The following is a 10909-nucleotide window of genomic DNA, read 5'->3' on the forward strand; positions in this document are numbered from 1 at the left end:
TTCATTTACCCACTTTAAATGTCTTTCAGCACTTTCTATGTTCAGGTTGTAGGGGAATAAAAACAATCCCGTTCCCTGTCCTCACCCCACTACCAGTTTGTGCCCCGTCATATGGACCACATTAAACTGGCCTTTGTGATCTTTACTATATAGGAAAACCACACTAACCAAGAAGTGGACAAAAACCAAATGAGTAAATAATAAAAGTACCTACCTCACAAGGTCATTGTGAATATTTAAAGATACATTAAAAAGCTTAATTGATACCCTGGCACATAATAGGTGCTCAATAAATGCTAAGTATCATTAGGAGACAGTATTACCTAGTGCCCCAAACTCCACACCCCTGCATTAGATAGACAGCATCTGAATCCTGGCTCTACCATCTTTAGTTATCTGGCCTTGTCAGTCTTTGAACCTCATTAAGACTGAGGATTCTCATACAAGAAACAGCCATCATAATAGCATTTTACCTGTCAGATCAAATGAGATCATGCAGGCAAGGCTCCTCATTCAGAGCCAGGCACACCGTGGAGCTCAGGAAATGGTGGCTATGAAGACTGGCATTCTGAAATGGCACAGACGACAAAGGGGCTACCTGCCTGGCTCTGTTGGAGGAGCACAAGACTCCTGATCTCCAGGCCCTGAGTTCGAGCTCCACGTTGGGTTTAGAGATTACTAAATAAATAGACGTTAAAAACAAACAAACAAAAAAAAACCAAACAGACCAGCAATGCCAAAAGGTTTCTCCAGGCCAGAGGAGTGTTGAAATTTAGGGCAAGGTCCCAAGTAGGTGCTTCCAGTACACCAGGCCTTCAAAGGGGTTGGAGAGTGGGACGTGGGAAAATTCCCCTCGCAGGCCCAGGTTGATGGGGCTGCTGAAGGAGACAGGTTCGCCCAGAAATTGAAGGCTAGAGGAACCCCGAGTTGGGCACCTTCCGGGTGCAGGCTCCAGGCTGTAAAGGAGCCTTGGAAGTAGAAACTCAGCTCAGAAAAGGTGCGCCATCTCAGAGAGATGCTGGGTCGCTTACTCCAGCCTCCTGGTTTCCCTCTGCAAAGCCCAGCATTCTGATACTTCATTCCCGGGCCTCAAGGGCACATGGACCTGCAGATCCCAGATAATAATAAAAACCAGAGCCACTGACAGCTCTTACCAGGCACCAGGCCCGGCGCCAAGCAGTCCTCAAGTCCTCACAAGGACTAGAAAGTGGCGGGCATTTTCCCATCTCACAGGCTCAGAAACTGAGATTCTTCCAATCTCCCTGGCTTCCTTTCAGTTCTTGCAATTAACCAAGAGAAAGTCTTCCCAGCTTTTGTGTGTGCCCTTCGGTGGCCCGGAACACATTTCCCAACCCTCTTTCCCAGGCCAACTGCCACTCATTCTGCCAGTCACCTTCAGGCTTCAGTTCTACCCAGTCCTAGAGCCAAATGGTAGTTTCTCTCCTTTTCACGCGACCTTTTGCCATTGACCGCCACTGAGTTGAGTTGTTGAAATTCCCAAGGGAGCTGTCTCATGCAACAGCATTCCCTGTCTGCCAAGAGCCTGCGTACAGTAGGTGCACCATGCACACTTTCCAAAGACCAACTGCTGAACCAGCCTTAGAGAGGGTTAAGTTCTTCTCTTCAGGTTCCAGGATTAGCGGGGGTAGGATTTATCATTTATTTCTGAACGCTTACCTGCATCAGAATCATAGCAAGCATTTTTGTTTAATTCTTCAGCTTGGGGCCCCTACCATTAAATCAAAATCTCGAAAGCATCCCTATTTTTATAGCACTGTCCGGGTGATTTTTTGTAGATGACCAAGGTCGAACACCAAAAAGGCTAGATGGCTAAAAATTACAAAGGTTCACTCTCTTTTTCGTAGCATTTAAAACAAAAACAAAAACAAAACCCAAGACTGTCTTGAATTCCATTACTAAGCAGCTATTTCAGGACATGGCTTTCAACAAACTTTAGACCGAGGGAAGTGGGGAATTCATCTGCGTGTGAACGATTGAGCCCTCCCCTTATGCTCCCAGCAACACCCTCCCCAACATAACAAAAACCACCAACTTTGAAGAAGGTAGTTTAAAAAAAAAAAAAAAAAAAAGGCCAGCGCCAAGGGAACTGGAGAGGGAGGGAGGGAGGTGGAGCATTTGCTTCAATTATCCGGATAATTGTTCTGCACCTCAGGCCATTGTTACTGAAATGAAACAATATTCTATTGGATACAGTCTCGGCCTTTTCAGGCGTGCTCCCCGCAGGGCCTAGCACACGCTGGGCACTGAGTAGGCTCTCAATAAATTTTATTCTGATGACAGAGGAGCGCTTTAAGGGTGGGGGGAGGGATGCCCTGTTAGGCTGAAGGATTTGGGAGTGGGCGAATATGAATTAAGGGGAAGTGGGGAGCACAGGGGCTGTGTGGCTGGGACTCGGTGTCATCAAAACCGTTCAGGCTGTTCCTGAAATTCTGAGCCAGACTCCTCACTCCTTTCCCAGAAGCCTCCTCCCGGCCCCCTCTTCCGAGGGCCGTATTGAACTCTGGCGCTTGTCGTGAGCACAAAGGCGAATTGAGGTTTCTCAAAGGCCCATCCGCTCTGAATAAACACTAGGGAGAAGTAAGACCATTTTTTTGGTGGCGGGTGAGCACGGGGCCCGCCGGCTGCCCTCTCGGCGGAACGGGCTCGCCTGCGCCGCGCTCACAGTAGTATTCGGGCAGCACACGGGAGAGCCGGGCGCCAGAGCCCCTCTTCCCTCTGCCAGCGCAGGAATACGGGGACCGACTCGGAACGGCCCTGCTTTCATCCCGACTCAGGGCTTTCGAAGAAGGGCTCGGGTTCTCGAAGAGTGTGTATTTGCTAATGGCAACCTCGGATTTAATGAGATTCTTTTAGTTCCCCCACTCCCAGTCCGGTTTGCAGGTTACAGCCTTATCTGGGGATCCTCGTTTTCCACCCTGGCTACACATCCCGTGAACAATCGCCTCTCCGGCCCCTGCAAAGAGAGCGAGCGCCCCATTTCTGCGGAATGCACGTCTCAGTTCATCCGAGGCTGGCGGGCTTTTGATGGCCACAATGCGAGTTACGCCCAAAGAGTGTCTCTTTGGTCAGATCGACAACGCTTGGCTTCACGTTTGCAAGTTAAACGGGCAGAAACCCGGCTGAAACTCCCACGCCAGACGCCGGCGACGTTTCCCTCCGCCCTGCTCAGAGCAGAACTGGGGAACGGGTCTGGGCAGGGGTGACGGGGGGAAGGGGGGAGAAGGGAGGGAGGGAGAGTTGTCAGCAAGCGGCGCGGGAAAGGAGACCCGATTCTAAGCCGCCATCTAGAAGAAAGGGGGGAGGACCATTTTCTCTAGTATATCCCTCTTGTTTTTATTTTTAGTTTTTTCCATTTTGCTTTGTTGGCAGCTTTACCCAAACAAAAATGAATAAATAAATAAATAAAACGAGAGCGTTTTCTCCTTGTCTTCACCTAAGGTAGCTGCTTTCCTCCAGCCCCTGAAAATGTGACTCCATCATAAAATCAAAATTTATGATTATTCAAATGTTGGGGACTGTGAAAAGAGAGGAAGAAAGAGAGAAAATTAATATTGCAGCTGTTCTTCTGATTAATGAGAGATAATTGCTCATGAAAAGTCACCCCTGTGGCATTTTGTTGTCTCCTGGATCTTTGTTCTTTTCCACTATTATTGAGGACTTTCTTGAAGACTAAGCGGTTCTTTTCAATTTTTGGGTATTCAGAAAGGGTTGCCTGGTTACAGAGAATGGGGAAATCTCGGGCTATATCGGGTAAGATGTGCCACAGACAGCAATATCACAATGCCACTCGGAGAAAAGGATGGATACAAGTTAACGATGCGCTTTCAATAAAACATTCATAGACTTGTTCACGCTTTGATAATGACCTCATTAAAGGGAGCTGGGGGCAAGTAAGTCCTGTCTCCTGTTTGTGTTCGGCTAACAAAACCCAGCTTTGAGATCATTCATCGCTTTGGAAACTAATATGAAATCAATGTAAGAGGAGCAAATAAATCCGAGGCCGCCCCGCCAACTCCTGGGCTGTCCCGCCCTGCTCGCCCCCTCCGTTTGGGGCAGGAGAACCGTGTGGGCAAACTCTAAAAACAAGAGAAAAAGGACTAGGGATTGGGGGGGGGGGGTGCTGTTCCATGGGCTGGGGTGTGCGCAGAGGAAAGGGCAATGTGGGAGTTACAGCTCGTAAAACAGCTAAGCACATCAATAGGTCAGAACTCTAGGGACTGCGGAATAAGCTACACTAAGTCCACATCCTTTGCTTTCCCTGACTTTGCCCATGAAAGGAAATAGAGTGAGAAGCAAGAGGGGAATGTGGGGTCCAGGTCAGGTGTGATCCCGGGTGGGGGAAGTATTGGAAGACCTCTTGAAAGCTACAACCAAGATTCAAATCTCAAGACTGAGTAGGAGGAAACTGCTCATCCATGCTCAAGTGGGAGAGTGCAGGGGCAAGAAAGTGGCACCTCTGAAATGCTTTGATTTTTTTTTTCTCTTTGGAGGGTAAGGGTGGGGTACCCCATGGGCATGTGTTCAGGTGGATGGGGGGGACAATTTTGTTACCTTCATATTTGTGACATTGTCTTGCACTCAAGGAAGACAAAGCCATCTTCTGTCATCCCAGCAAGAAGGAGGAAATCAAAGGATCCCCCTGCCCCTTAAAAGAACTAATTTTCTCCTTGAATTATGAAAGTAATGGCTTAGGTAACAGCCTGTACTCTGTACCCGACTGCTTAATGCCGAATAAATCCTTCCACGTGGCTCCCCGAGTCGTGGCAATTAGAGCTCATTATAGGCTCATAAGAGCTCTCATTTCAGGGATTACTTAATGGACGATGAAATTTTATCGGACAGAATCACTGAGAAATAAAATTGCGTGGCAGCGGGGGCACTGTGGGGGCACACTGACAGACGGCTCAGGGGTCCCCTTTGGCTTTGAGCAGGTTCAAGGAGCTGCTGTCCTAGGGACGGGTTTGACTGGGCAGGCCAGCCACATAGCTGCTCAGGGGCATGGAGGGTAGGCTTCCTTTGGGAACAGGGGTGGCAAGGCACAGTGGAGCCAACTTCTGAAGATGGGGCTGGAGTGGAGAAAAGAAAGAAAGCGATCCAAAGAGAATTAATGAGGAGACTCTAAGGAGAGCCTCCAATATAGAACGTGACCCCCAGATTTTTGCTCTTGGTGGGCTCAAGCAATTTATTCTTTAAATTTTTTAAAGTTTGTATTTTAATTCCACTTGGTTAACATGCAATGTTATGTTAGTTTCAGGTGTGTAATATAGTGACTTCACACTTCCATATGTCATCCTGTGCTCATCACCATGGCTCAAGCAATGTACCAAGTCCTCTCACACAGGCAGGTTTCTCAGGCAGGGTCTGCTTTCCGCCTCAAATCTGGCCCCAAGCCACTGCTCCCCCTGCAGCCCTAAGTCACCCCGTGGGCCTCTCACGTTTCTCAAAACTCCTTAGCATTCCAGTCGGACGTTTCCATACTTAGACATAAATTAGTTGCTCACGCTTCATAATTAGGATTCTCTAAAACCAAATGGTCCTTGCATAAGCACAAATTCCAGCAATTAGCATAGGAGCTCTTCCCGTGAGCATACCCAGGACCACTGGGAACACAGTGACCCAAACTGTAAGCCGAAAACAGACCTCTGATGACCTTCAACCCAATCCAGAAGGGGAAAAAGGAAAGGGGAAAGCTATTACTTTCTTTGAGCACTTGCAAAGTGAATAAATACACATAAGCATAAAGTATATAAATTACACACACATATACACACGCATCTGCAAAGTGAGTGGGGAAATCATGTCACCTGTTTGCACAATTTAGGCCTGTTAAAAAACACCCAGCCTTTAAGCATCTCTTAGTGGTTGAGCTCCCATTCTTGTTGGGGCTTGAGTGATTCTGGGACTACGGGCGTTCTCCTGACACGAGTGAGGCTGAGTGTCTGGGGTGGCTGCTTCGGCAAACCTTGTGGTACAAAAGTAGTTACAGCTGAGCTGCCCTGAGTTAAGCCCTGAGACTCCTTAATTGTTGTCACAAGATGTTGGATTAGCACATTTCTGGAATAGCTGTCTGTTTACACTCTGGAGACCCACCGTCCACTAACCGCTTTCTAATTGAATTCTAATCACATTCAAATAGCTCAATAACCAGCCTCAGCTGCAATTCATAAAACTTTAATTGCCATCCATAAATCCTGGGCTCCCCAGAGCGGGGCGTCCCTACAACCCAATTACACCTCTCTAGTAGGCAAAAGAGATGGTCCCAGAGATGAAAAGGGGGAAGGGAGAGACAGACAGAGGACAGAGAGAGAGCCTATGCCTCGCACTGAGAAGTTGATGCTCCCCTAGGATTTGGGCACTGGTTTCTCAGAGGTGGAGGGAGTCCTGTCCCCAAGTTTCTTAACACCATTGTGAACGCAGGCCTGAAGTCAGCTGTTTTGGAAAAAGGGTCAGATTTGTATGGAGCGTTTGCTCACCCTCCCTGCTCCAACCGGACTTCCCTACAGGGGCAAAAAAGGGAAAGCTCTCACCTCTGCCCTCTCACCTTCTCCAAAAATCAATAACCTCTATCTCGGCAGCCACCAAGGTGCAAGTCTTCTGCTGGAGCCTGTGCCCCTCGGATTTCCTTTACCAAACCACCTCTCCGTATCCTGAGGCAGGATTCCTTGAGTGGCTCAAATTCCTTCAGCCTCTTTCAGCTTTTAAAGAGTTGCGGGGTGGGGTGGGGGGGAGTGCTTCCCGGTTAGCCTGCCAGTTGCTCAAGGTCTGTAAAACAGGCGCAGAAAATCACAGGACCCAGAGCATAGCCTTCCCCAAGCCTGCTCCGTCTCTAGGAGGGCTGGGGTTTGGGTCCTCTCTCCAAAATCATTGGGATGGAGTTTCCAGGGTTGTCCTGGAATTGCATTGGCTTGAGAAAGGAGAGTGACTCCTGGACGGGTCTCTCCGCCGAAGGCTACATCGACGATTATAAAGGAGCACAAGGAAGTGTCCTTGATCTAAGCAGCTCCAGGAAGGCCCCAAGTGCAAAGGCATTTTGGAGCGTCTCAAGGATTAGAATGAAAAGCTCTCTGAAGCTTCTTAGGTAGGAGGCTTCACTCTTGCGCCCCGGGTCGGAAGGGTCACGAACTAACCACCTGAATGACTCTGGCCAAGTCCAAATGCTGGCGGGGCGGCGGGGGGGGGGGGGGGGGGACTGTGTGTGTGTGTGTGTCCGTGGTCCAAGCCGCGGTGCGGGACTGGGCTGGAGCCAGTCCACCGCCCACACAATCGTGCTGGGAACAGCAGGCCTCACACTCTCCCGGCCTCAGCCGCGGCTGGTACAGAGGAGCAGGGAGCACTGGGCATCCCTATTAAAAAGGCCTCAAGGTCCCCACCTGGTGTCCTTTTCGGCCGGGAATGGGTAAGAGTTGGCTGGGGCCCAGGCCAGGGAAAGGGGTAGGATGGAGGATGCAGCTCTGATTTCTCGAGAAAGCGTGGAGAAAGAGGGGGAGGAGGCCGGCCTCCGCGCGAAATTAACAAAACCTACACTTTGCAAAGTCTCCCCCATCCCCCTCCTTCGAGTTCTTCCCTGCCGCGCGCCCGCCCCTCCTCGCCGCCTCTGTTGTGACTCGGGCAGCCTATCCCGAGGGTGGGGAGCTGCTGAGGAGCCTGAGCCGAGCGGTACTCCGCAGCATCACGTGCCGGGGTGGGGGCTATAAAATCCCGGAGCCGGGGCGCCGGGCGGGGGACGTGAGGACCAGCCCTCTCCAGGGACCCCTTTGTTCGCAGCCCAGACGCCGAACACCTCCGCGTCCCCGAGGGCTTGACCGCCTGCGTCCGCGCCGCGCCCGGGGCAGAGCTCAGAACAGGAGAGGAGGGGAGGGGGCGCCAGCCACCCCCCCTCCCGACATGTCGCGCTCCTTCTATGTCGACTCGCTCATCATCAAGGACTCCTCGCGTCCCGCGCCCTCGCTGCCAGAGCCGCACCCGGGGCCAGATTTCTTCATCCCGCTGGGCATGCCGTCCCCGCTGGTGATGTCTGTGTCTGGGCCTGGCTGCCCGTCCCGCAAGAGTGGCGCGTTCTGTGTCTGCCCACTCTGCGTCACTTCGCACCTGCACTCCTGTCGCGGGCCCGCGGGCTCCGGCGGCGGGGGCGCAGGCGCCGGGAGCACAGGGGCCGGCGGTGGGGGGGCGCCGGGGGGCGCAGGGGCCCTGCCCCTGCTCAAGGGTCAGTTCTCTTCGGGTCCCGGGGACGCGCAGTTTTGTCCTCGCGTGAGTCACGCGCACCATCATCACCACCCGCCGCAGCACCACCATCACCACCATCAGCCCCAGCAGCCGGGCTCCGCCGCCGCTGCAGCGGCCGCGGCGGCTGCGGCGGCAGCCGCGGCAGCCTTGGGGCATCCTCAGCACCACGCACCTGTCTGCGCCGCCACCACCTACAACGTGGGGGACCCGCGGAGATTCCACTGCCTCACCATGGGTAGGGCGGGGGCTCTGGGTACCTACGCGCCGCGCCTTCCCGGCTCCCAGGAGCAAACTTTCCGCCTCCAGTGGAGGAAGTGGCAGCCTGGGGCGGGGGGTGAGTGGGAGGAGGGGCTTTTCGTGTAACTGTGGAGTCGTCCCCAGAAGTTCCACCAAGGTGGAAGTTAGCTTTCCAACCTCTCCAAGCAGCCTCGTCCGTGCACTCCGGGGACCTGGTGTCTCAGTCTTGCGTAATATCGGGGCCTTTGAGACCTCAAACTTGAGGGTTGAGAAACCGAAGGCTAAACTGGCTGAGGTTCGGGGTGGGTATGTTTGAACTTAAGTGTGGCATTCCGTCGTCGGGGCTAGCTAAAGCATGTCCATGCTTTTGGCCAAGCCAGCCTGCCTCTCTGCTAGGCTTGAAGGGAGACGACCGGACAATGCTCCCCACCCCTCTTTAAGCTTATGACTTCACATCTCACACATCAAAGGCCTTCACTTGCTGTGGGGGTCTCTGTCCTTCCCCGCTGAATAACGAAGTGCCATGAAATAGGAAAGGGAGAGGGATGGGGACAGGTGCTTGAGCTTCGCGGGTGGGTCCTGGAGAGGCGTCCTGTCCAAGGGCTGGCACGTGGGGTGGGATCGCCTCACCCGAGAATTACGTCTCTGCCTCTCTTGGCCGGTCTGCAGGGGGCTCGGACGCCAGCCAGGTACCCAATGGCAAGAGAATGAGGACGGCGTTCACCAGCACGCAGCTTCTGGAACTGGAGCGCGAGTTCTCTTCCAACATGTACCTGTCTCGACTCCGGAGGATCGAAATCGCGACATACCTGAACCTGTCCGAGAAGCAGGTGAAAATCTGGTTTCAGAACCGTCGGGTGAAGCATAAGAAAGAAGGGAAGGGCACCCAGAGGAACAGTCACGCGGGCTGCAAGTGCGTAGGCAGCCAGGCGCACTACGCGCGCTCCGAGGATGAAGACTCCTTGTCTCCGGCCTCGGCCAACGATGACAAGGAGATTTCTCCCTTATGAGGAAGGCCCGCCTCCCTCTCACCACACGCTCCTGGCCACCCCCACAACACCAAGGTGACCGGTACCCAGGGGCCCAAATCCTCACCCATGCTGTGGTCCCATCTCCAGAAGGACGGAGTTGAGCATTCTCCCCGCGCACATGCCCGGCCTGACCCTTCAGGTCTCATCCTTGACCTGTTTGTTTGAAGTTCCACTCAAAGTTATAGGTCTTTGTTTTTTTAATGTAAATAATCTAGATTCAACTCTGCTTTGTCAAGTAGCAGGGAAAAAAAAAAAACACGGTTGGTTTAAGTTTAATACTGTATGAGGGTTTTTGAAAGCGCATGTCTTTTCCCCTTCCCCACTGTCTTTCAGAACCTAAGAAGAGAACGGGGGTTTCTTGATTATTTTCTGTTGTTGTTTTTTAAATGAAAGTATTCAATTGCAAATAATTTAGAGAATTGAATCCTGTAGGTCTCACCTCCTGAAAATTTGCCTGGGGAGAGATTGGAATTCAAGTTGCAGAAGTCCCTTTGTATGTGAATAGTTTTATATAAAATTTATATTTATATTTATTTAAATAAATGAAACAAAATCAAGGTTTTCAATTTGTGGTGTTTGCTCCCCTGTCTCCCCCTTGCCAATACCTAGAGAAAGCACGGATGGGGGGAGGGAAGGTGTCTGAGAATATAGAGGGAAGTGTTGACTAAAAACTAGTAATGTGGGGCTTGGGTTGAGGGAGCTCAAGGCACCCCCTCAGTGATGATGTTGCCTACGGAATACTAACTCCCCATCCTCAAAAGAGCTAAGCTGCTCACAGTTGAAAGGACAAGTCATTCCATTTAAAGTGACACTGACAATTAATGACAAACTTGTTGATTTATTTAGCAGGGAAATGTCAATATTCCTTACCTAGTATCTATTTTCTGTGGCAGCTCTCCTTTCCTCCCCTTCCCCCTACAGCTCTTTTAGTACTAAAACCGGAATATGTAATGGAATTCGAACAGTTTTAGGAAGAGCAACAATCTATCAAACAGGTTGGAAGCAATCCACAAGGAAACTTACAAATGATGCTGCAAGTGACTGGAAACATTAGTTCCCGGTTGTTCCTCTACTGAAGAAATCAGCTGATACCATCAGTGCTGAGAAAACATGAGGGCAGGGACAGGGGATTATTCTGCCCAAAGATTTATATTCTCAGTTTTCCAAAATAGCTCAGAGGTGCCTTTGGACTCTTGCAGTTTTCCTTGGTCTCCCTAACTTTAACCTAAATCTGTTCCCTCCTGATCCCTTTCTTCCCCTCATCTTGCAGAGTTAATTGCTGCAAACCTGTTCCTGGAGATTTACTCTGCCCTCAGCAGGGCAACCTGGCTCTTTGCTCTGTGCAGCCAGGGCCTGTCACCTAAGGAAGACAAGTGAAGCTGGAAATGTGGAAACTG

At 51.3% G+C, this 10909-nt stretch overlaps 1 protein-coding gene across 1 annotated transcript; it reads left to right on the top strand.

Moving 5' to 3' along the window:
• Positions 1-7694: 7694 nt before the first annotated feature.
• On the top strand, positions 7695-9992 carry GSX2 (GS homeobox 2). The gene is made up of 2 exons (XM_059396259.1): positions 7695-8479; positions 9151-9992. The coding sequence occupies exons 1-2, from the start codon at positions 7906-7908 to the stop codon at positions 9489-9491; spliced, it is 915 nt and encodes a 304-aa protein (XP_059252242.1). The 5' UTR covers positions 7695-7905; the 3' UTR covers positions 9492-9992.
• Positions 9993-10909: the final 917 nt, after the last annotated feature.

Source organism: Mustela nigripes, chromosome 1 (assembly GCF_022355385.1).
Source record: "Mustela nigripes isolate SB6536 chromosome 1, MUSNIG.SB6536, whole genome shotgun sequence".
In the NCBI taxonomy this organism is placed as follows: domain Eukaryota; kingdom Metazoa; phylum Chordata; class Mammalia; order Carnivora; family Mustelidae; genus Mustela; species Mustela nigripes.